The 27324-nt window shown below is 44.5% G+C and overlaps 1 protein-coding gene across 1 annotated transcript in view; it reads right to left on the bottom strand.

Moving 5' to 3' along the window:
* Positions 1-27324, bottom strand: part of LOC135549692 (solute carrier family 45 member 4-like) — a 93324-nt gene that overhangs the window by 47047 nt on the left and 18953 nt on the right. The window contains exon 3 of the mRNA XM_064979898.1: positions 16396-17224. Within this exon, the coding sequence (XP_064835970.1) occupies positions 16396-16693 (298 nt within the window). The 5' untranslated portion in view covers positions 16694-17224. The remainder of the gene's footprint in view (positions 1-16395; positions 17225-27324) is intronic.

Genomic DNA, 27324 nt, shown 5'->3' with positions numbered 1-27324 from the left:
ATGGCTATACTGAAATAATACAAACCCAAAATGAATAGGTCTCTCTCTAGCCAAAGGGTCTGGGTTCACCCGGCACCGATTGTTTTGGGGAAACTGAAGAAAAGCCTCACAGACCATGAAACAATGCAAAACGCACTGGGGGATAAGCAGAGGGAGAAAAAAGGTTGATTGTAAAGAGCATGGTAATGTTTATGATATTAAAAACAAAAGAGGCCAACATGGACCATGTGCCACATAACGGTTCCCATCCCTTGTTTAATTTCTACTTGGTCTGTTATAGTTCATCTATTTACAATCCACCACATTCATGGTCATTTTAACTTCTAGGAACAAGACGTAACTATAGTCAAGCTCACATTAACAACGGACATGCACCACTCACCTGAGGCTGTGTCTTTTTCAGCCATCTGTTTCCTGTGTTTGAGGGGTGCAAAATGCTCCTGTAACTTAAATCTCGCTGGATTAATTGCTTTAATTTTACTCCTGCAACTCCTTCATACTCTTGCCTGTCGTTTCTTGACATTAACGTTACGACCGTGGAAATGTTTGTAAAGATCTGTCAAACACACCCTGGTAATGGCTGAAATGGGCTCAATGGAATACATTGTCTTTCTGTTGCATCTATAAGAACACTCCATCTGGGATTTAATGCATCATCTCGACACTTACATCACAAGAAAGAGAAGAAATCAAAGTAAAGTTATCTGGGTGTTCATTTTTTGTGGACATTAAAAAAAGTTATAATTTAATACAGTTGAAATGTTTACAAATTAGATGCTCTGAAATGAAAGCACTCAGATTATAGTGATATTATATCTGATCTCACAAGCAATGTAAAGCCTGTTGATTTTTAATCTGAGAGTATCCTGCTATTGGCACACTTGTTGAATTATGCAACAGAACGTGACAACAACAGTAATTAATTAATGAGGCAGTCTAGACAGAGCAGGTGAGTATAGGTAGACCTAGAACAAATCCTAGAGGAAAACCTGGTTCAGTCTGCTTTCCAACAGACACTGGGAGACAAATTCCCCTTTCAGCAGGTCAATAACAGAAAACACAAGGACAAATCTACACTGAAGTTGCTTACCAAGACGACATTGAAATGTTCCTGAGTGGCCTAGACAGAGCAGGTGAGTACAGGTAGACCTAGACAGAGCAGGTGAGTACAGGTAGACCTAGACAGTGCAGGTGAGTACAGGTAGACCTAGACAGAGCAGGTGAGTACAGGTAGACCTAGACAGAGCAGGTGAGTACAGGTAGACCTAGACAGTGCAGGTGAGTACAGGTAGACCTAGACAGTGCAGGTGAGTACAGGTAGACCTAGACAGAGCAGGTGAGTACAGGTAGACCTAGACAGAGCAGGTGAGTACAGGTAGACCTAGACAGAGCAGGTGAGTACAGGTAGACCTAGACAGAGCAGGTGAGTACAGGTAGACCTAGACAGAGCAGGTGAGTACAGGTAGACCTAGACAGAACAGGTGAGTACAGGTATACCTAGACAGAACAGGTGAGTACAGGTATACCTAGACAGAACAGGTGAGTACAGGTATACCTAGACAGAACAGGTGAGTACAGGTATACCTAGACAGAGCAGGTGAGTACAGGTAGACCTAGACAGAGTGAGTACAGGTAGACCTAGACAGAGCAGGTGAGTACAGGTAGACCTAGACAGAACAGGTGAGTACAGGTATACCTAGACAGAACAGGTGAGTACAGGTATACCTAGACAGAACAGGTGAGTACAGGTATACATAGACAGAGCAGGTGAGTACAGGTATACCTAGACAGAGCAGGTGAGTACAGGTGGACCTAGACAGAGCAGGTGAGTACAGGTGGACCTAGACAGAGCAGGTGAGTGCAGGTAGATCTAGACAGAGTGAGTACAGGTAGACCTAGACAGAGCAGGGGAGTACAGGTAGACCTAGACAGAGCAGGTGAGTACAGGTAGACCTAGACAGAGTGAGTACAGGTAGACAGAGTGAGTACATGTAGACCTAGACAGAGCAGGTGAGTACAGGTAGACCTAGACAGAGTGAGTACAGGTAGACAGAGTGAGTACAGGTAGACCTAGACAGAGCAGGTGAGTACAGGTAGACCTAGACAGAGCAGGTGAGTACAGGTAGACCTCGACAGAGCAGGTGAGTACAGGTAGACCTAGACAGAGTGAGTACAGGTAGACAGAGTGAGTACAGGTAGACCAAGACAGAGCAGGTGAGTACAGGTAGACAGAGTGAGTACAGGTAGACCTAGACAGAGCAGGTGAGTACAGGTAGACCTAGACAGAGCAGGTGAGTACAGGTAGACCTCGACAGAGCAGGTGAGTACAGGTAGACCTAGACAGAGTGAGTACAGGTAGACAGAGTGAGTACAGGTAGACCTAGACAGAGCAGGTGAGTACAGGTAGACCTAGACAGAACAGGTGAGTACAGGTAGACCTAGACAGAACAGGTGAGTACAGGTAGACCTAGACAGAGCAGGTGAGTACAGGTAGACCTCGACAGAGCAGGTGAGTACAGGTAGACCTAGACAGAGTGAGTACAGGTAGACAGAGTGAGTACAGGTAGACCTAGACAGAGCAGGTGAGTACAGGTAGACCTAGACAGAACAGGTGAGTACAGGTAGACCTAGACAGAGCAGGTGAGTACAGGTAGACCTAGACAGAGCAAGTGAGTACAGGTAGACCTAGACAGAGTGAGTACAGGTAGACAGAGTGAGTACAGGTAGACCTAGACAGAGCAGGTGAGTACAGGTAGACCTAGACAGAGCAAGTTTTTCGTGGTTGCAGCCCTGTTCCAACCATTCATGTTAATTTATTCATATATGCAAACTAACCCAGTGTATTTATGCAAATATTACACTTACAATTCTTTATTTTAACACAAACTATTAAAACTGTAACTGCATTCTAAGATTTTTTCATTATTATTTGTAAACATTTGACAATACATTTAATACCTGAATTCCCACCAACATCCCTAAACTCCATTAATTATTTATCTGTGCCCGTAAAATGTTGTGCACTATATTCAATCAATATCTGATGGATTTAAAAAAAAAAAAAAAAGTTTGGAATATCTTTATCCATTGTACAGGTAGACTATTGCATTCATTAGAAATGTTTTTAAAACCATTTAACAATTTTAACGACTGTTGCGACTCACATTGCCAATCATTAAAGCTATTATGAAAGACAGTGTGTGTGTGTGTGTGTGTGTCTCAGCGCCATCTAATGTGTGAGATGTGACGTACCCAAGACACAGTGATTGATGGCTGGGGGCTGGCAGCAGGTGAGCTGCGTTGGAGCAGTCTCTCAAAGCCTCTATTAGTTAGCGCACACGCACACACACACACACACACACGTTAAAGAAAGGAGAACCACCCAGCTTAATATGAACTAAAGCAAGTGACAGAACTGATCTGAAGGTGATGAGATGAGTCTAGCGCACACCCTCCCTCGCTTTACCTGAGCTGAACAGAGAGAGAACAGCTGTTAGAGAAATGACACAATCTCTCCTTGCTGTCTAACTAACTGGGAGAGGGAATGGCAAGCAGACAAAAGGCCCACTATCTTGTCTACCCATAGATAGATGCCATAGATATCATTACCTCATTTCATTTATCCACAGAGTACCCTAATGGAAAAGGATCTTAACCTTCTAGACACTGCATGTATTGACAGAGGGGGGCAGAGAGCTGGCAGTAATGGATGCCCTGAGGGGGCTGTATGTGGTGTGTGTGTGTGTGTGAGAGTGAGAGAGTGAGAGAGTGAGTGAGTGAGTGAGTGAGTGAGTGAGTGAGTGAGTGAGTGAGTGAGTGAGTGAGTGAGTGAGTGAGTGGGTGAGTGAGTGAGTGAGTGAGTGAGTGAGTGAGTGAGTGAGTGAGTGAAGCATAGCAGTATAGATTCCTGAGATTTATTGCCATTACATGCGGTTTCTTTGGTCTGTGGCTACCATGACTTTGCTGAGATTGTACATTGGACATAAGGTATGTATGTATTGTTCAGAGAGATCATCTAAAAACATATTGGCCATCTAGGCTATACTACACTCACTGGTACAATGTCCAACCAGTGTTGTGGAAGCTACTCTGAAATCATAGTTTACCAAACACTTCACACTAGAAGAAGTTATGTTTCTTGTCATATCAAAAATGTGAAATATCATAGACTACACATTGCAAGATCACTCTGGGGTCAGGCGTTACTAGAAGCAAAAGCACAAGCATTCCGCTACACTCACATTAACATCTGCTAACCATGTGTATGTGACCAATACAATTTGATTAAAATGTGTGATTTAGCCTATTAATAAAGACAAGGCTCATCTGATCCTGAAAAGGAAAGGAAATGATTGTCTATTTCACCCATATTTTAAAAATCCTTTTTTTCTAAAAAGGTAGTAAAGGGGGAGACCTAGTCAGTTGTCCAACTGAATGTATTCAACTGAAATGTGTCTCCGCATTTAACCCAACCCCTCTGAATCAGAGAGGTGCGGGGGGCTGCCTTAATCGACATCCACGTCTTCGGTTCCCGGGGAACAGGGGGTTAACTGCCTTGTTCAGGGGCAGGAAGACAGTTTTTTACCTTGTCAGCTTCAATCCAGCAACCCTTCGGTTACTGGCCCAATGCTCTAACCACTAGGCTACTTTCCATAGAGTGTAGTTCCAGTAGTTAGATACACCACCACATGGCAAAAAAAGTAATTAACTAGTGGAAACACTACCTAGATTTGAATTTAGTTCAACTATGACCAAGCTACTGCAAAATGTAGTTTAATTACTAGTTGCACTACACGTAGTTCACTACTCCCCAACACTGTGTCCAACTAATTATTTTTCCTAGAATTCAATGTCCAACTAACTATGTCCTATGAACCTAATTCCAGTGGTGGGAAAAGTACCCAATTGTCATACTTGAGTAAAAGTGAAGATACCTTAATAGAAAATGACTCAAGTAAAAGTCACCTAGTAAAATTCTACTTGAGTAAAAGTATAAAAGTATTTGGTGTTAAATATACTTAAGTATCAAAAGTAAATGTAATTGCTAAAATATACTTAAGTATCAAAAGATGAATCATTTCAAATTCCTTATATTAAGCAAACCTGACGGCACCATTTTCTTGTTTTTTTATTTACGGATAGCCAGGGGCAAACGCCAACACTCAGATATCATTACAAATTAAGCATGTGTGTTCAGTGAGTCTGCCAGATCAGAGGTAGTAGGGATGACCAGGGATGTTCTCTTGATAAGTGTGAATTGGACCATTTTCCTGTCCTGCTGAGCATTCAAAATGTATCTTTGTACTTTGGGTGTCAGGGAAAATGTATGGAGTACAAAGTACATACTTTTCATTAGGAATGTAGTGAAGCAAAAGTAATAAAAAATATAAAGAGTACAGATACCCAAAAAAACTATTTAAGTAAAAATACTTTAAAATTACTTTGCACCACTGCCTAATACTTTCCCAGAATACAATCTGCATGGTATGCAGGAATGTTGGATGGGGATTGTGGAAAGAAAACTGGTGGAAACTATATTGACATAGAACCACAACAACATAGCCTTGCAATTCCACAAATTCCAGCCTCATTAGAAACAGCACCTGTCCCCCCACCCCCCCTCCCATCATCAGCTGAGAGTTTGGGGTTTGTCAGTAACCTCACCCCCAAAAATTCTTCTGCAGAGAAAAACAGGGGAGGGGGTGAAAAAAAATGTGCCAGCTCACGCATTCCCATCATACCTAGCAAACCTCCCCATCTCCATCTCTTTGTTGTGATTCTTCTTATTCAGCATAGGGAGGTAAACACGGATGGAAACATAGAAGCCTCCTTGCTGCCATTGCAAATAGTTGACATTTCTGGACAACATGCCATAGGGCAGGGATACCAGGGATTAGCCAATGGCGTGGTGTTATAACCGATCATACGATATGCCCACTGTTCATTCAAGGGGCAGACGAAAAACCTGCGAGGTACTCATTTCACACTGGATGTGGAAAATATCACACACACAAATTTGCTGTTTTGTTGTTGTTGGGGTATATCAAATATTCTGCCTCAATTGAAGTATAAACTAGGTGACTTTTTGCATAATATGCAGCATGATGGTTGTATTAATAAATCACAAGTTCTGCTGCAGCTATTACGCAATAATAAAAACCTATAAATAGGCACGTTTGACTGTCCACAGAGTTCATGCTGGCAATCTAAAATGCCTGCTGTTTTATGGACTGCTCACACACTCACACCGACACCATTCCATGGCACTGCACTGCGGAGAGAGAGTTCAGACGTAAACAGAGCAATTTTCTAGTGCTGGGTTCCATAGAGAGGTGCATGGACATATAGCAGATATTGAAGCACCCATTATAAATAGCTAGTCTGGATGCCTCTTAGGCAACAAACACCTGTCCAACAACGTAACAACACGACAGATGGCCCACCACTCGTTATGACATAGTACAAACTGTGAGACAGAGAACACTGATGAATTAAAACACATTCTATCAGATAACAGAGATCCTGAATAATTCATTGATATGGACTGTATACTTCATATTAGGTCTAGACAAAAAACATTGGACCGTTTTTCCGGATACGTTTGAAATACTCCATGTGCTGAAAATGTACGTTTGAATGATTGAAACGAAAACATACAACAGTCTTAACCCGAGGCACAAGTCAAAATTGGTTGTAATGACATCATCTCAACCCGACTTTGCCTGCAGGAAAAACTGGGATTGGAAAAGGAAGAAAGTTGTATTGGATTTTGTCTGGACAACCCAGGATGCATCCCAAATGTCACCCTATTCCCTGTAGTGCACAATATTTTATTTGTTTTGCTCTTGTCAAATGTATTGCACTATAAAGGGAATAGAGTGACATTTAGGACACAGTCCTCGTCACCTGTTTTGAACTAAGAGACGCTTCCTCCCTGTGTTAACACTGAAAGCTGCAATTTGTGCCTCACCACCTGGATTCGGTCTTATGTAGCAACATTTGAAATTGTGTTTTTTACATTGGATAAAAGTAGAGACTCAGAGCTACAAAATGGTATATCATACACTACATTTGAGGAACAATGGGAAAGTAATTATTCTTTGAAAGTTGATCAAATGTTCTTTGAATGTTTTGGTATCTAGTGAAGAGCTCTTCTTTGTCTATACCCATTCAGCATCGTTCACACCCTCAAACTTTAGCCCCACCCATCTCGTTTCGCTCTCTGAGCGATGATTTGTTTACCTATAGATAACAAGAAAACAGCCTAACCTGCTCTGCTGCAACAATTTCATTACGCTCTTTTGCAGACGTTTACTGACACCGGCCATATTCAATGGGTGCTGTACGTTAGCTAACGAGCCAGCCAGCTAACGTTAGCTAGTCAAACAACAATGAACAGTGCCACAGCACTGGGAGCTAACCAACCAGGTTCAATGTTATCTAGCTAACATTAGGCTCTAACTACGAAAGCAAACGGCTCTGGGATACGAATGATAACATCAGCTAGGGAGCCAGGCAGTTAACGTTAGCTAGCTAGCGAACAGTACACTTTAGCTTGAAATGAAACCACTTTGTCAAAATTAGAAACGTGTAATATCTGAAAATGTCAACGCTAAACTATCTTCATGCATCATGAACGTGTCTCCCTGTCAGGAATGCCATACCACGGTTGCCCTTTGACGATATAATCCGTAGACAGGTGTTTTCTCCATCTCTTTAGCTATCATACTCTAATTCCACTGATCCTCCAGAAAGTGGAGAGCAACCATTTTGCAGCTCCACTACACAATACATTTTTTTTAAAGCCGCGCTCGACAGGATAACCAACACAGATTGACGAGCTCAAATAGACAGACACCTTCTATATAGCAGACCTGAACTCATCTCTCGGCATATCCAGCCCAGTCATTATCTCAGCCAATCATGGCTAGTGGGAAGGTTGCTGACTTTTTCCTGTGGCTTAACCAACAAGGTTCGTAACTTAACATCTTTTTATTCGTATGTACAGATGGCATACAAGTTTGCCATTAAGGCACATGAAAGTTCACATGTTCGAGAAGGCATTTCTGCCAAAAATCGCATTTTGATCCCAACATTTTTTTTAACCTTCAAACGGCTCTCCTGTGAAGTCATTACTTGCGACATACATATGTGACCCGATTCAGGAAACTAGGCGTAACTTTTTAGGCAACCCAACCAAATTCACATAGAAATGTGTGTTATACTGTAGATCTGTCATTCTCATTGAAGGCACATCTAAGTGGTAGGTAGATCTGTTCTATGTGCATAATTTCTAAGCTTCCCGTTCTTAAGTTTCGTTTTTGTGTCTTTTACTTCCGTTTTTGTACACCAGTTTCAAAGAGCTGAAAACACAATATTTTTGCTTATGGATAATATATATGTCACAGTGGTTTAGATGGTACAATGATTCTCTACACTATACTTGCTTGTTTTGTCACAAACTGAAATTAATATTTTAGCAACCAGGAAATTGCAGAGTCATTTTGGCATAGTGCATCTTTAAGTCACATAATCTTGATCCATCTAAACTAACACTCAGCATCCCAACATCCTGTCAAGAAAGCCTGGCTTCATGCAGATTAGAGCACAAATCCACAACCTTAAGCCATTCTTTTATATAACAGAACAAGATTAAATTGAGGACGGATGTCATGTATACTGGTATTATTAATACACATTGAGTGGACAAAACATTAGGAACACCTTTCTAATATTGTGTTGCACCCCATTTAATCCTCAGAACAGCCTCTATTTGTCAGGGCATGGACTCTACAAGGAGTCAAAAGCCTTCCACAGGGATGATGGGCCCATGTTGACTCCAATGATTCTCATAGTTGTGTCAAGTTGGCTGGATGTCTTTTTGGTGGTGGACATTTCTTGATACACACGGGAAACTGTTGAGCATGAAAACCCAGCAGCGTTGCAGTTTGACACAAACCAGTGTGCCTGAGACCTACTACCATACCCTGTTCAAAGGCACTTCAATATTTTGTCTTGCCCATTCACCCTCAGAATGGCACACAGACAATCCATGTCTCAATTGTCAAGACTTAAAAATCCTTTTTTAACCTGTCTCTCCCCCTTCATCTACACTGATTGTAGTGGATTTAACAAGTGACGTCAATAAGGAATCAGAGTTTCACCTGGTCAGTCTATGTAATGGAAACAGCAGTGTTCTTAATGTTTGGTACACTTGGTGTATGTATGTATGTATGTAGATTATAAATAAGATTAAATGTATAGACTAATGTTAATACTTCTATTTCCAAACATTGTCTGGTGCTGGTACATGTTATTAGCTCAAGGGCTTATTCAGGTAGACTGTAATACTAGCTATATTCTCATGTACTGTGTAGTTCTCATATATTGTCTGGTTCAGTTGTGAGCTAGGCTTATTCATATAAACAAATGTCACATTGTGGTCATTAACCTTCGTGAAGAAAATAATAAACAATGAATGTGGTAAAAAAATAAAAAATAAACTAGTGAAAAGCCCTGAAACAGGTTTATTATTCTCCTGTGATTGTCCTGTTCCCACGTTAAGGAGCCATGAGTAGGTTCCTGTTGGGAAAAGCCGCAGCTCTGTTGAGTTGCCAGCCAAACATTCACAGGAGACTCAGACCACAAACACTTATCAACGGTATTACCAACATTACGAAGCAGTGGAACTGCCATTTTCCTTTTGAATTTTGTACCTTTTAGATGCTAAAAAAAACTAAATTCCCAACATTGTTAACTAGAGTATTATTCCAACATCCCCAGACATCTTGTAACGGCAGATCTCCTCTTCGTCTGAAGAGGAGTAAGGATCGGACTAAGATGCAGCGTGGTAAGTGTCCATAATGGTTTATTACGAAAACAACTGAACTCGAACAAAACAAAAATAACGGGCATCAACGAAACAGTTCCCCCCAAAGGTGCGGACTCCGGCCGCAAAACCTGAACCTATAGGGGAGGGTCTGGGTGGGCTGTGGACCCCACTTCATCACAGTTTTTGTCCACCTCCTCAACCGCCCCCGTGGCCTCTCATGAGTGGCGACCCGTGCCGCCGACCTCCGACTGGGGACCCTAGCCATGGGTCCCAAATGGACGGGAGACTCCGGCGGCGCCGGACGGGCGGGAGACTCCGGCGGCGCCGGACGGGCGGGAGACTCCGGCGGCGCCGGACGGGCGGGAGACTCCGGCGGCGCCGGACGGGCGGGAGACTCGGCGGCGCCGGACGGGCGGGAGACTCCGGCGGCGCCGGACGGGCGGGAGACTCCGGCGGCTCCCGGACGGGCGGGAGACTCCGGCGGCTCCGGGACGGGCGGGAGACTCCGCGGCTCCGGACGGGCGGGAGACTCCGGCGGCTCCGGACGGGCGGGAGACTCCGGCGGCTCCGGACGGACGGGAGACTCCGGCGGCTCCGGACGGACGGGAGACTCCGGCGGCTCCGGACAGACGGGAGACTCCGGCGGCTCCGGACAGACGGGAGACTCCGGCGGCTCCGGACAGACGGGAGACTCCGGCCGCTCAGGACAGACGGGAGACTCCGGCGGCTCAGGACAGACGGGAGACCCTGTAGAAAGAAAACGGAGAGACAGCCTGGTGCAGGGGGCTGCCACCGGAGGGCTGGTGCGTGGAGGTGGCACTGGGTAGACCGGACTGTGCAGGTGCACTGGAGCTCTTGAGCACCGAGCCTGCCCAACCTTACCTGGTTGAATGCTGCCGGTAGCCAGGCCAGTGCGGCGAGGTGGAATAGCCCGCACTGGGCTGTGCTGGCGAACCGGGACACCATGCGTAAGGCTGGTGCCATGTACGCCGGCCCAAGGAGACGCACTGAAGACCAGATGCGTAGAGCCGGCTTCATGGCACATGGCTCGATACCCACTCTAGCCCGGCCGATATGAGGGGCTGGAATGTACCGCTCCGGGCTATGCACACGCACTGGGGAAACTGTGCGCTCCACCGCATAACACTGTGCCTGCCCGGTCCCTCTCTCTCTCCGGTAAGCGGGAAGTTGGCGCAGGTCTCCTACCTGGCTTCACCACACTCCCCGTATGCCCCCCCCCCCAAGATTTTTTGGGGGCTGCCTCTCGGGCTTCCAGCCGCGATGCCGTGCTGCCACCTCATACCAGCGCCTCTCTGCCTTTGCTGCCTCCAGCTCTGCCCTGGGACGGCGATATTCCCCTGGCTGAGTCTGAAGAGGAGTAAGGATCGGACCAAGATGCAGCGTGGTAAGTGTCCATAATGATTTATTACGAAAACAACTGAACTCGAACAAAACAAAAATAACGTGCATCAACTAAACAGTTCCGTGTGGTGACAAACACTGACTCGGAAAACAAACACCCACAAACCAACAGTGAAACCCAGGCTACCTAAGTATGATTCTCAATCAGAGACAACTAACGACACCTGCCTCTGATTGAGAACCATACTAGGCCGAAACAGAAACCAAACATTGAAAAACAAACATAGACTGCCCACCCCAACTCACGCCCTGACCACACTAAATAAGGACAAAACAAAGGAAATAAAAGGTCAGAACGTGACACATCTTTGCTGAGGTAGTTCCCTGTGTTAAGAGACTACAAAGGGTGGGGGACTGTGGGAAAGGGGCACACACACAAACACAACACACCCCTTTGCGTACTGAGGGAATCAACAGCCTGGGCATGCATTACATTTTTTTTGATTTGTTCCATAAACCTTGCGTGTGTCCTACCCTCCCTCTCCCCTTCTTCCTACCTCTTGTTATCACTATCCCCCTCTCTTCTTTCCCCCTCCCTCTCTCCCTTGCATTCCTCCTTCTCTTACTCTGAGTGCTATAATGTCTCTGAAATGGCATCAAGGTCCTGACAGGGAAAGTCCCCTGATGAAAACTTCAGGCCTACTGTACATCTTACTGTATAAAGTATTGTTAAAAACAAGTCTAGGTTGGAACAGTTGCTGTTAAAATACATCTATGCATAATTAATGAGTTTATTCTGACCTGGAATAAACTGATTGATCAAATCACACAGGTTGAATTTTTCAACAAGCATGTCTATTCTGGACTCTGTTTTTAACACTGCAACACTGAGGTCATACTCAGCATTGCAACTGTTTCTGTACTTTAAGTATGTCAGAGTTGAGAACCCTGACTTGCATAGATATGTGGTGCCAAACTGGACCAGAACATCTACTGCTTTCTCAGTCAGTCAGGAGACCACTTCCTTCTGTAGATGAACAACCCAGAATTGTGTGAGTGTGTTTGCCTCAAAAAGCATCTTGCTTCAATCAGTTTATTCCAGTTGAGAATGAACAATGATTACTTGTATTTTAACAGCAACAGTTCCAATCTAGATTTGTTTTCAACAATAATTTATACAGTAAGATGCACAGTAGGTCTGATCATTTTGAATCTTCATCTGTATTTACTGTTACACTATTAGTAGCTAGCTAGCTTGCTTTGGCTAACGTTAGCTATTAGCTGTGTACAAGGCCAGGGGATTGTTTGAAAGAGAAACTCACATCTACTACTATGAGAGATAGTACTCCCTTATTTCTGCCTGTTATAAAATGACAACAATGCCTTGCTAGCTGACTATTCCACTGTTGAAACACTGTTTCCTGAAGCATTCTGCCCTGTTCTGAAAGAACTCCCTGGGTTTACCGTCGTTATATTCATTTGTTAGTTTTGAGAGACTCAATACTAAGCACTTCCCCGCACAAAACACATTGTGGGCGCTCCTTGTTATTTCTCAAAATTTGTATGAAACCAAGTGAGATAAACTCGTCGCTGTATTTGCGTTTCATAACGATTGAGCTCAGTCAGAACTGTGGCTAGCTTGAGTCCATTTGATGACAGTGGGGAGTGATGGCGAGAGGGAATGACAAGTCAGTGGCTGACAGCGCATCATCTGCTGCTGAACGACTGCGCTGCATCGTGTGGGTCGCGGAATGATCTTCAAGAAAACTGACGGGGGAAAAAAGATCCGGTAAACTGCGAAGCACACTGCCAAACAGCTGTGTGAAACTGCTGCTGCTAAGAGAGCGCACTGAACAGTGAGAGCAGCTGCACTTAGCCAAATCTATTACAGTAATCAATTAAATAATGATACATTTACTCTGACACGTTGCGACCCATACTTTAACAGGTCTGCGACCCATACTTTAACAGGTCTGCGACCCATACTTTAACAGGTCTGCGACCCATACTTTAACAGGTCTGCGACCCATACTTTAACAGGTCTGCGACCCATACTTTAACAGGTCTGCGAACCATACTTTAACAGGTCTGCGACCCATACTTTAACAGGTCTGCGACCCATACTTTAAGGCTGATGTAGAACCATCAGTGAAAATAAAGGTGCTAAGGCGAGACCTCAATCAAACAGTGACATTATTAGAATGCTGAACAGCAATCAAAACTACCAGAGACTAAGGAGTTGATGTGTCTTAAATTGTATCAGTTCAATTGAATCTGACTCTCACCATCCTACAGTGATGTTTGTTGACATATGAATAAGTGTTTTTGAACCGTCATAGTGGAACATCCCATTTCCCTTTACTACAGTGGGTTGTGTCAACATCACCTATGAGACCTGCCTGTTGATGGCTGAACAGCCGAGGTGCAGTTACACAGGAGTTACATCAGGAGGCCATCCTGACCTCCACATCAACAACAATACAACTTCTCTGTGTTTCTCAAAACAATGTGAGGAAACTGATGGTCAGAATTGGGTTGTCATGTGGCCAACCAAACAAATGAAAACATAAATCAGTGTGATATTGTCTGACTGCATATTCTACAAGAGAAAATGAGGGGACATTTTAACAAATCGTAATGACTGATGACAAGGCATCGTCTCACCCTATGATGACCACTACCAGACATTACCCAAGTCAAACACTAATTCACTTCGACAGGGGTGTTTCCCTGGACTGGACTCAGCTCCAGTACCATGGCCGACTTACGTAACCCAGAATAATATGTCACTTCTCCACACCATCATTGAAACGCAGTATGTCTGAGTGAGGATGTCTGGTAAAAGGTAGTGCCATATATAGGAAATAGGGAGCCATTTGAGACGCAGCGTGAGAGCGGCTGCCAGGGAACACATTGCTGCGGCTGCCAGGGAACACATACGGCTCCAGGATTGCTGAAGATGTGACTTTGTTAGAGTTGTAAACAAGGTTAGCGCCCAGTCAGAGCTTTGGCCAGAGAATGCTGAGCCCTCTCTCTCTCCCTCTTTCCACCTCACCCTTTATATCTCTCTTCATCTCTTCCTTCACACCCCTCCCGTTAGGTAGGGCGTCTTTCTGAGGCTACGGACAGGAAGGATTGTGGTGTTGCAGAGAGCTGTAATCCCCAAGCAGACGGAACAGCGAGCTTAGAGGAGAGGACAGAACAGCCAGCTAGTTACACCTTCAAAACACTGGCATCAACACTGACGTCAGCCATGATGGAATACAGCTCGGTCTACTGTAAGTGGGGGCTCAGAGGGGTCCTCTGCCTTCTCCCCACTTGCCTGATGTTCTAACACCTGATAATAGCACGGTATGATTTCCTTTAAATTTACTTCATGCTTGCAATTGAAAATATTGAATTAAGTAGAATGCACAATACTTAAAAACACCACAACAACTAACACACCGACACGGTTAGGTCCCAAGAAGTAGGCTTGTTTTGTCAACTGAGTGGCATCAATCACAGATTATTTATTTGATCTGTATAGACTCAATGGCATTAATAATAGAGAATGGAAGCTAGACGAATGGAAACACAGCCCCTCCCCCTCACTAGATCAGAAAAAGTATTTATCATTTGGAGATCTCATATATCTACAGCTGTAGCTCACTGTCATTTGTCAAGAACATCGCTGGTGTATCACTGCATCCCCCCGCGTGGTTATTCTAATCCTCTGCTAAATCACACATCCATTGTCTATACACTGCTGCCCAAACAGATGCCCCTTGGCCAGTCAAACAGTATGATTTACTGTTTACAGCACTGATAGCATCTAATCTGAAAGTCTACTCAGCTGTAAAAGGACCTCAGCTAGGGCTGTTGCAGTGACCATATTACCTCCACACCAGCAGTCATGAGTCATGGCCACAGTAAAATGCCACGTGACCGGTGAGTCACTGTAATGTCCTTTTATGCACTCTGGACATGCTTTGGTAGTACCTAACTGCTAACGACCATCAGGCCCTGATGGCCTGGTACTCAGGCGTCTATTGTCCCTCTAACCACTGACAGCAATGCAAATACAATCAAAAATCACATCAAAACAAGTATAGTGCTTTTTTTCTTTTAACACCTCACCTCACTGGTGATCAATTTGAAGACAGCAGGTTGTTAAAAATGGTCGCTGTGGATGTTATTTCAAAGCCTAACAATGAAACAGACAGAGCATTCTAAAGGGATGATTAATTCAAAACACCCATACTCATATTAGAGCTAATGAATACGTATAGACTTATGAGCCCAAACCCAAAAATACCCTGAATTAAAATGTATTGTGCCGTTACACAATACATAGACCGAAATAAGTGTTCTTGTATTTATTTCTCAGCAGCTCATATTAAGCACAGCTCCGCTGTAAAACCGAAGTAGCCGACCAGGCATCGTTGAAAAACGGACCGGCGGGAAAGCGCGCAGCCTCCATTCGCTATTCGAGTGAAAACAGATGTCCTTTCCCCCCTGCCCATGTTCTTGCCCATTTGATAATAGGCCATTCTAAATCGAAAAAAATTTGACATATTACTAAAGACAAGATAAAATTGAGAATACTACGATGGCTGAAAATATGACGACTTGATGAGAGAACAGCTGTGCAGCCAGATAACATACAGTAGGCCAACTCATATTCTGTTCATCTGAAATACATTTTATTCATATCATGTTTCTTTAGACCTGAATAAAATAAATAATGGATGTATTGTGATGGTTTATATTCAATTGATTTATTAGACTTTTTTAAATGTAGATGTTCCAAAGGGGAGCAATCAGATGCTAAATGTGTTTATGTTAATTAACGGTCAATTACTGCAAGACAGGCAGTCTTTTGCATGACAATAACCGTCTGACAAAATGTCATGGTCGCCACAGCCCTAACCTCAGCCTTCTCTGTCCTAGGCAGGCCTGTTATTAGGGCTGTGGATGTGACAGGACACAGGAAGGGAGCAGGAATGATGAACACATGCCTTGAATTGTTATCCAGTGTTTACGATGGTTGGGATGTGCTGTCTTTACAGCTTCAACAACATGTGTACAGTATGGGAATTCACCTACCTGTCACGCGGGTCGTCCCTATAATTCATGATTCTGTGTGTGTGTGTGTGCATGTTTTTCCATGTGTTTACAATGTTCATGCTTCTGCACAGTCTGTCTCATATCTCTCTCACCTATTTGCAGCAGTACAGGCGTAACCAAGGCCGTTTCCATGGCGTAGCAGAACTCTCGTCCGAACATGACGGCTCCGTGCATCACCCACTGCTGCAGGGGGATCCGGTCTATAGACCCCTCGCTCACCGACTCCTCCTGGCATGACTCCAGCACCACACCTCCTCCTCCTCCTTCTCTATCCCCTGTGGCAGCAGAGTCTGTGGTGGTTTTCTTAGCAGTAGGGACCACCATCACCCCCTGCACTTGCATAGCATCCGCCTCAGAGTTCTGGGGAGCCATTTTCTTCTTCTTCGGCATGCACACAGCCAAACGCACAGCACTTCAGGCTCCAGAGAAAAACAATATATATATTTTTTTTAAATGTAAAAAAGAATCTGTATGCTCACACTGGTGGCTTGGTGACGCCTGGTGTGAGAGCTGGTCCTCAAAGTATAGCTCCCTCTGCCGTCGATGTCCTCAAACGAGGTGATCAGGTAGGAAGAAGAATCTCTCAAAGCGTACGATACATTCCTCGTGTTTTCCAGAGAGGTGTTGTTTTCAGGGAGGGCCTGTGCAGGCAGCCTAGAACAGCACCCCACAGGCAGGTTTATTTGGTGTAAAGAAGGACGTGTGAAAATGAGATATGGCTTTTCCTCCCTTTTTGTGTTTTTGTTGCTTCACAGTCTACTGGAATCAGTAAAAATCCATATCAATTGCCATTCAGTTAATACCAGTTTCATGATGTGTGTGGAGGAGGTGCAGAAGAGGGAGGGCAGGCGGCGGGGCGGAGGGCAGGAGGCGACACAGGTGAGAGCTCCTCGGTAAATCCCCATCGAGTGGCTGATCATTCTGCAGTACCCAGGGAAGCCAGGGCCATCCAGCAAGAGAGAGAGAGAGAATGAGAGAGAGAGAGAGAGAGAGAGAGAACGAGAGAGTGAAAGATACAGAGAGAGATGGGGACAGAGAGACAGTTATTAAAATGGCGGCCGGCAGAGTGTGTGGACAGTAATACTTTTAAAACTTCCAGTAAGGCAGTGGAAAACTGAACCACACTAGCCTAATACAGAAGAATATAGTTCAGCTGGGCTGATTGTGGAAAAGGTGCAAACAGATTCTCAATATTTGTACAACTCTGAGGTGAATAAAACATTTGAAAATGGACCATGTATAGGCCAATCTGGCTCGTAGGAATGCTTCAACCCCAGGCCAGAGACGTGTGCATACAGGGTAAATTAGGCCTATGTGAAGGGAAAGGGCCCACGTTTCACTCACACACCTCCCGGAGGCATTCCATTCCTCTCCTTTATCCTCTAAGTCAAGGCATGAATAAAGCCGCTGAGGGGCCATTACTGCACAGTTGGGTAGGGCTGGCAAGTTTAGCATTTCACTGTACTTGTGCATGTGACAAATAAAACAGAACTTGAAAAAACAACCCCTCGTGTGTGTATGTGTGTCCACATGTGCTCTTCTGCTATGAACAAACAGCTAGGCATTAGCATGACTCAGAGGATTGGGGCTGGGACCCCTCGAGAGATTAAGACGGGGAAACAGCAGGCTACAGAGGCAGGACTACAACACCCTGTAAAGACTTGACACGTGAAACTTTATAATACCACACAAACAATAGGCCTACTATTACAGGTAAAGCTCTTTCTGTGAGACTCTTAGAAGTAATTGACAGACAGAAAACAGACCACATGGGTTTGGGTGGGAGGGGGCTGATGAGAGCCGATATTGAGATTCCTGAGGCAAAAGAGAAAGAAAGAACTCTAATTAACTTTCAATTAACGCGATGCTGTATGGTAATGAGAGATGTGTTAGTCTTTTTTATGTGTTATTCTTTATCCTTCCTTTTTTCTGCTGAATGGTGAGAAGGAATCCCTTCAAAATGCAATTATCAACATTATCAACATTATCAGCTCACTGAACTAGCCAGGAGCTTGGCCTAATCGATCCAGTAAGGCACTGACTCTGACACCAACATTCCCATGCTCCTCAAACAAGCTCCCCCAGACGACTAATCAACCAGCTAATTTATCACATTGTCATCCATTCCCCAGAACCATTCAGAACATTGATTACACGCTTCAGGACATTTTTACTGTTACAGGGTTACAGCCGCCTTGGGGGTTACAGTACCACTGCTATACAAGTGAGCCTTGCTATTCAACCCTACAGTGATTCCCTTGGCCTCCTCATGCTACCCTGGCTGTTTTCCTCGTCTCCTTATACCCTCTCTGGCATCCTTTACTGCAGTGATTCCCTTGGCCTCCTCATGCTACCCTGGCTGTTTTCCTCGTCTCCTTATACCCTCTCTGGCATCCTCTACTGCAGTGATTCCCTTGGCCTCCTCATGCTACCCTGGCTGTTTTCCTCGTCTCCTTATACCCTCTCTGGCATCCTCTACTGCAGTGATTCCCTTGGCCTCCTCATGCTACCCTGGCTGTTTTCCTCGTCTCCTTATACCCTCTCTGGCATCCTCTACTGCAGTGATTCCCTTGGCCTCCTCATGCTACCCTGGCTGTTTTCCTCGTCTCCTTATACCCTCTCTGGCATCCTCTACTGCAGTGATTCCCTTGGCCTCCTCATGCTACCCTGTCTGTTTTCCTCGTCTCCTTATACCCTCTCTGGCATCCTCTACTGCAGTGATTCCCTTGGCCTCCTCATGCTACCCTGGCTGTTTTCCTCGTCTCCTTATACCCTCTCTGGCATCCTCTACTGCAGTGATTCCCTTGGCCTCCTCATGCTACCCTGGCTGTTTTCCTCGTCTCCTTATACCCTCTCTGGCATCCTCTACTGCAGTGATTCCCTTGGCCTCCTCATGCTACCCTGGCTGTTTTCCTCGTCTCCTTATACCCTCTCTGGCATCCTCTACTGCAGTGATTCCCTTGGCCTCCTCATGCTACCCTGGCTGTTTTCCTCGTCTCCTTATACCCTCTCTGGCATCCTCTACTGCAGTGATTCCCTTGGCCTCCTCATGCTACCCTGTCTGTTTTCCTCGTCTCCTTATACCCTCTCTGGCATCCTCTACTGCAGTGATTCCCTTGGCCTCCTCATGCTACCCTGGCTGTTTTCCTCGTCTCCTTATACCCTCTCTGGCATCCTCTACTGCAGTGATTTTCAAACTCCAGTCCTCCAGTACCCCCAACAATACATATTTTTGTATCATTCTACCTGTCAACTAATCATCAAGCTCTTGACAAGTTGAATCAGGTGTTTTTGTCCAGGGCTACAACATAAATGTGTGCTGTTGGGGATACTGGAGGACAGGAGATGGTCTGTTGGGGATACTGGAGGACAGGAGATGGTCTGTTGGGGATACTGGAGGACAGGAGTTGGTCTGTTGGGGGTACTGGAGGACAGGAGTTGGTCTGTTGGGGGTACTGGAGGACTGGAGTTGGTCTGTTGGGGGTACTGGAGGACTGGAGGTGGTCTGTTGGGGGTACTGGAGGACTGGAGTTGGTCTGTTGGGGGTACTGGAGGACTGGAGTTGGTCTGTTGGGGGTACTGGAGGACTGGAGTTGGTCTGTTGGGGGTACTGGAGGACTGGAGTTGGTCTGTTGGGGGTACTGGAGGACAGGAGTTGAGAAACACTGGTCTACTGCAGGCCAGGCTATCCATCCTTACTCTATGGGGCCCATTTCTTCATGAGATATCAGTGGCTCTCTCTACCTGATGAAAGATGCACAAGAGACCAGGTGTGCATCCCAAATGTTACCCTAATCTCTATATAGGACCAATCGGCCCAGGTCAAGTGTTCCATTTGGGACGCATTCTAGGAGATAGGACTGTTCTGTGTGAGAGAATCAGTGGCTTGCAGTGATTGAGCAAAGGCCTCTGATACAACATAGTCATGTAGGCCTAAGTAATGCAGGTAAAACACTGGGTCTTCTGTGACCGGTTATTGAACCCTTACACCACTTATCCCTTTGTAAGTTTTAATCAATAATCACAATTTTAACACTACACTAGCTCAGCATCCAGAAGATTCATAAAAAATGTTTTGAATAGGGGCTTGGGAACCAGTCAATCAAGACCTGTTAGCACTTGGAGGGCCATGTGGGTTCACTGCACGCTGACTGGGGATCTGAATGTGCCGGAGAGGCTCTCTCTGGGTTAGGCCTAGCGCTCACACTGCCTGTCAGTCAGTAGTTTTGAGAGGAGAGGAGAGGAGAGGAGAGGAGAGGAGAGGAGAGGAGAGGAGAGGAGAGGAGAGGAGAGGAGAGGAGAGGAGAGGAGAGGAGAGGAGAGGAGAGGAGAGGAGAGGAGAGGAGAGAGGACATGCTGACGAGAGGCTGAGAGGCGTGACTACAGGAGGGGTCATGGTTTCATAAGGACATGTCTATAGGCTACATATGAATGATTGAGTCTTGGAATTGCTCGTTTAATGCGTGCGCCATCTGAGAATCCACTAGTCAATTCCCACACTAACATTAAACAGTCTCTCTCTCTGGCACTTTTCATTTATATACAGAGGAGACCTGAGAAGGAGCCCGGTGAGAGATTGTAGTGCATTATAGGCTTTCATCTTATGAGTCTTTGGAGGAGTTTCCTCACTTGATGCAATAAGAAAACACAAGCTAGGAGGAAGAGAGCTTGTTAGAAGGATATTTAGCTTTGCGCAATTGGTGTTGCCTTTATTCTCTGAATGATGTCTGCTATGTGTGTGGTCTGCTATGTGAGTGGTTTGCTATGTGAGTGGTCTGCTTTGTGAGTGGTCTGCTATGTGAGTGGGTTAACCACTAACAGTACTTCAACTCAGATGTATAACCCATATAAAAAGGAACTTATACCGTATCCATTTAGCTAACCTAGTCACATGAAAAGGTAAGGCAATCCAATGGTTTCCCACTGTAACATTCCAACCACTGTAGCATTTCCACTAGTGCCTATGCTGCAGTGGCAAAGAAGAACAGCAGATGTGGGGAATAGGCTTTTAGTCCTTTTCAATACAGCTGTTGCCAGGCAGAATAACAACCTAGTCTCTTCTCGGCTTAACAGTATATGTATGAGAGAAAAAGGCCTCAGCATAAACATTCTGCTGGACAGAGCAGGACAGAGGGGATCAGTCGGTGTGTTATCAGTGAGGGTAAAAAGACCCTGTTACTACCTGCCCTCCCAGCCTGCCTGCTGTGTGCCTGCTGCCTGACACAGGACGGTTACATAACAAAGTCCCATCGTACTACACCCTCCACCCTGCCTGCATCCACACCAGGAGGGGAGCTGGGGAAGAAGAGGCTAGGGGACTGTCTGTGTGTGTGGTTGGGGGAGGTGGTTGAGATGAAGGGGGAGGGGGGGTACTTCAGTTTAACAGTTTTGTTTCTTTGCTGCACTAAGCAGGATCAGGGCTGTTACTCCACCCTCCTTGTGTCGTGTCCAATCGGCAGTGAGCAGAAGTGTGTTGTGAATTTGACCCGTGTGGTCAGGGGAGGGCTGGTTTCAGTGAACCACACAGGCAGGCTACGGCTCTCCGATTCATCATTCAGGGTAGGAATGAGTCTCTCGCTCTCTCTCTCTCTCCCCAAAGCACGGTCGACAGGCCTGTAGTGGAGCAGGTTGAGAGCTTCAAGTTCTTTAGTGTCCACATCAACAACAAACTAACATGGTCCAAACACACCAGCACAGCCGTGAAGAGGGCACAACAAAACCTATTCCCCTTCAGGAGACTGAAAAGATTTGTTATGGGTCCTCAGATCCTCAAAAGGTTTTACAGCTGCACCATCGAGAGCATCACTGGTTGCATCACTGCCTCATATGGCAACTGCTCGGCCTCTGACCGCAAGGCACTACAGAGGATAGTGCGTACGGCCTAGGGCGTCACTGGGGCCAAGCTTCCTGCCACCCAGGACCTATATAGTAGGCGGTGTCAGAGGAAGGCCCTAAAAATTGTCAAAGACTCTAGTCACCCTAGTCATAGACTGTTCTCTCTGCTACCGCATGGCAAGCAGTACCAGAGCGCAAAGTCTAGGTCCAAGAGGCTTCTAAACAGCGTCTACCACCAAGCCATAAGAATCTTGAACATCTAATCAAATGGCTACCCAGACTATTTGCATTGCCCCCCTCCCCCTTTATACTTCTGCTACTTTAATAACCCTACCTACATGTACATATTACCTCAATTACTTTGACTAACCAGTGCCCCCCCCACTTTGACTCTACTGGTACCCCTGTATATAGCCCTGCTATTGTTATTTTACTGCTGCTCTTTAATTATTTGTTACTTTTATTTGTTATTCTTATACATTTTTTTTGTTGGTTAAGGGCTTGTTCACGGTAAGGTCTACCGACACCTGTTGTATTCGGCGCATGTGACAAATATAATTTTATTTGGAATGGTAAAAAAAACTCTTCGAATAAAAATACACTCTTAGCACCTTTTAATTATATCTAGAACCTAGAAGGGAGAACCCTTTGAAGAACCTTTTCCACAGAGGGTTCTACATGGACACAAAAAGGGTTCTCCTATGGGGACAGTCGAAGAACCCTTTTGAAGCCTTTTTTTCTAAGAGTGTATCAGATGAGTGTCCATAGAAACATTTAGCATTAGCCCACAACCGCCCCGTTCTGTGGTAACCTGACCACTGAATGCCTCTGCTCCTTACCAAATTACATATTTATCTACTCAGGTGACACTCGCAAAGAAAATAGACCATTATTTTTGTATACTCACGTGAGTGTCTGTCAAAAAGGGATTGAGAGAACGAGTGAGTGAGGGTATGAGAAAATGAGTGGTATAAAGGGAAGGAAAGAGATATGTAGATGCCTGTAGAGTTCAAGGTTGGGAACAAATGATGATGTTGCAGTCTGTCACCTCCTGTGACTAGCTTTAGCCCTCCACACATGCTCAACATATAGGGCAGCTTGGGGGACTATTTTGATGGTTGTTTATTTACAGTACATGGCTGAAATTGGATTACCTATGCAACTCCACCCATCCCAAACATGGATAGAAAATCGATGCTTTTCCAAGGAGATAATCAGTACTGTATAATCCGTACCGTTCTGAAAAGAGATTCACTGTCTGTACATCACTATCAATTAAGATACTCAAAAAATATATTCATTATGACTCAATGTGACTATGCTTCCAATCAAATCAATGTTCACAGTTGTGAAAGGTCAGTCCTCAAGGTCAAAACTGAAGCGTTTGGTTGTGTAAGACAAAAGCTAATGAGAAATCTTTTGGTTATATAGCCTAGGTCTAGTGACATCAAAGGGCCAAGACAAAACTACATTGTGACTAGGGCTTTTACAGTGACCGTATTAATGAATCTGCCAGTTGAGGACTTGTGAGGCGTCTGTTTCTCAAACTAGACACTCTAATGTACTTGTCCTCTTGCTCAGTTGTGCACCACTACTCTTTCTATTCTGGTTAGAGTCCGTTTGCACTGTTCTGTGAAGGGAGTAGCAAACAGTGTTGTACGAGATCTTCAGTTTCTGTCAGGTTGGGCGCTACTGCTAAGAAGTGAGGTGCAGGAGAGCGGGGAGTTGTGATCAGACACACACTTTAATTGGCAGAAGTGACAGATGGACGCAACTGCATCAAAAACCTCCAGCCAAATGGCAAAAGTGCAAAGCGCGACTACAGTCACAATAATGCATAAGTTAAACAATTAAACACACTCGGGTTCAACACGGTACCCGGGGAAAAACCAGCCTGGCGCGCAACACGAAACATGTAACAAAACAATTCCACACAAAGACATGGGGGAAACAGAGGGAATATATATGTAGTGTGATTAGGGAATGTAAACCAGGTGTGCGGGGAAACAAGACAAATTAAATGGAACAATGACAAGTGGCGCGGCCATGGCTAGAAGACCGGTGACGTATTTCTGATCAATTTGATGTTATTTTAATGGCCACAAAAAAATGCTTTTCTTTCAAAAACAAGGACGTTTCTAAGTGACCCCCAACTTTTGAACGGTAGTGTAGATGTTCCAAAAGGTCTGCATTAGTGGCGTGTGGAAGCCAGGAGATGCTAAATGTGCTTATGTTAATTAACAGTCAAATAACGTGAGACGAGCAGTTATTTGCTTGACAATCACCAGCTGACAACATTTCATGAGAGTCAGAGCCCCAATTGTGACCAAACGTGATATTTTGTCAAGTTCACAGTCTTGAGTGACACAATGGGTCTGGTGAAGGGACCTTCAGTTTTAGGATACTAGAAGAGATAGCTTTCACTGTCAAGCCACCCAACATCAGCAATCATCAAAGTTCTAATACTATAACCATATAACCGTTTATGTTACACAACTCAAAACAACAAGTCTAAGGATAAACTGTTGTTCTCATGCAGCTACAAAACAGAAGCTGTAACATGTTCTCTCAGGAAGGGAAATAAGATCAGTGTGATGATAATGTCTTTAGAACAGACCCGACACTATATACAGTTGAAGTCAGAAGTTTACATACACCTTAGTCTTGTACATTTAAACTCAGTTTTTCCACAATTCCTGACATTTAATTATAGTAAAAATCCCTGTCTTAGGTCAGCTAGGATCCCCACTTTATTTTAAGGATGTGAAATGTCAGAATAATAGTAGAGAGAATGATTTATTTCAGCTTTAATTTCTTGCATCACATTCTCAGTGGGTCAGAAGTTTACATACACTCAATTAGCATTTGGTGGCATTACCTTTAAATTGTTTAACTTTGGTCAAACATTTCGGGTAGCCTTCCTCAAGCTTCCCACAATAAGTTGGGTGAATTTTGTTCCATTCCTCCTGACAGAGCTGGTGTAACTAAGTCAGGTTTGTAGGCCTCCTTGCTCGCAAACACGTTTTCAGTTCTGCCCACAAATTTTCTATAGGAATGAGGTCAGGGCTTTGTGATGGCTACTCCAATACCTTGACTTTGTTGCCCTTAAGCCATTTTGCCACAACTTTGGAAGTATGCTTGGGGTCATTGTCCATTTGGAAGACCCATTTGCGACCAAGCTTTAACTTCCTGACTGATGTCTTGAGATGTTGCTTCAATATATCCACATAATTTTCCTTACTCGTGATGCCATCTATTTTGTGAAGTGCACCAGTCCCTCCTGCAGCAAAGCACCCCCACAACATGATGCTGTCACCCCCATGCTTCACAGTTGGGATGGTGTTCTTCGTCTTGCAAGCCACCCCCTTTTCCCTCCAAACATAACAATGTTCATTATGGCCAAAATGTTATCTTTTTGTTTCATCAGACCAGAGGACATTTCTCCAAAAAGTATGATCTTTGTCCCCATGTGCAGTTGCAAACCATAGTCTGGCTTTTTTATGGCGGTTTTGGAGCAGTGGCTTCTTCCTTGCTGAGTGGCATTTCAGGTTATGTCGATATAGAACTCATTTAACTGTGGATATAGATACTTTTGTAGCTGTTTCTTCCAGCATCTTCACAAGGTCATTTGCTGTTGTTCTGGGATTGATTTGCATTTTTCGCACCAAAGTATGTTCATCTCTAGGAAACAGAACGCGTCTCCTTCCTGAGCGTTATGACGGCTGCGTGGTCCCATGGTGTTTATACGTGCGTACTATTGTTTGTACAGATGAACGTGGTACTTCAGGCATTTGGAAATTGCTCCCAAGGATGAACCAGACTTCTGGAGGTCTACAATTTATTTTCTGAGGTCTTGGGTGATTTCTTTTGATTTTCACATTATGTCAAGCAGAGTCTGAAGGTAGGCCTTGAAATACATCCACAGGTACACCTCCAATTGACTCAAATTATGTCAATTAGCCTATCAGAAGCTTCTAAAGCCATCACACCATTTTCTGGAATTTTCCAAGCTGTTTAAAAGGCACATTCAACTTAGTGTATGTAAACGTCTGACCCACTGGAATTGTGATACAGTGAATTATAAGTGAAATAATCTGTTTGTAAACAATTGTTGGAAAAATGACTTGTGTCATGCACAAAGTAGATGTCCTAACTGACTTGCCAAAACTATAGTTTGTTCACAAGAAATTTGTGGAGTGGTTGAAAAATGAGTTAATGATCCCAACCTAAGTGTATGTAAACTTCCAACTGTTGGCTTACCTGACCTAACCTCAACTCCACCCTCTCTGGATGTTGTTTGTGATTGTGAGTATGTAGGCTATATGTGAATGTGTATACACTGTGTACTGCTTGGCTAACCGAAATAGAGGCCCAGATATGGATTACATTGGTGGTGTTGGGAGGCCAGCTGACTGAGTGAGGGCGACAGGCTACCAGGTTTAAATTTGTGCCAACCATGCAGGCACATAAACAACCGCTACCGACAACACCCTGGGAGAGCCGGTGCTGTGTGCACGGTGACGCCTTAAGCCAGTGGTCACCAACCTTTTCTGAGCCGAGATCACTTTTTTTCTTTAAAACATATTACTACAAAAAAAAATAATTAAAAAACACATTAATCTCAATACATTATCACTGCATATTGGGTATTCTTAAATTGCCCCACCAATGGTTGTTCTTCTCAGACCATTTTAAAATGATATTTAAAAATTAGAGTTATATGATCACATTGGTAATACATAGTATTTCCGGATGAGTCACAGATTTAAATCATTAGCTTTTTTTTTTACTGGGCTGATGGTGACTGCATCTGATGGTCAGTCCCAGCAGGTGGAGGGAGGGAGAGGTTGCCTCTCACCATCCCTCAGCTCTTCCTCCCTCTGCAGACTGACCAAAAAGGGAACACTGTCTTCCAGCTGATGGCAAAACACAAGCCGCACTTCATTGTTTCTGACTCATGCACCAATTCATGTTGTTACTCGTATGACCAGAACGTTAAATACTCCTCGATATTAGAAAGACAAGCCATAATAACAATGCAAGCATATCAATACACTTTGTAGCGTGAGTGATTAGCGAGAGGGAGTTTTAAGGATTATAAAACAGTTGAATAAAGTGTTGACAGTGCTGAATAAAATCCTAAACATGAACTCGTAAAAAAAAACAGCTATTTTCTGTAGTCTCTC

The sequence above is a fragment of the Oncorhynchus masou genome, chromosome 12 (assembly GCF_036934945.1).
Source record: "Oncorhynchus masou masou isolate Uvic2021 chromosome 12, UVic_Omas_1.1, whole genome shotgun sequence".
NCBI classification, from domain to species: Eukaryota; Metazoa; Chordata; class Actinopteri; order Salmoniformes; family Salmonidae; genus Oncorhynchus; species Oncorhynchus masou.
Note: the sequence above shows the minus strand (reverse complement) of the source record. Positions and strands in the feature narration are given on the sequence as shown.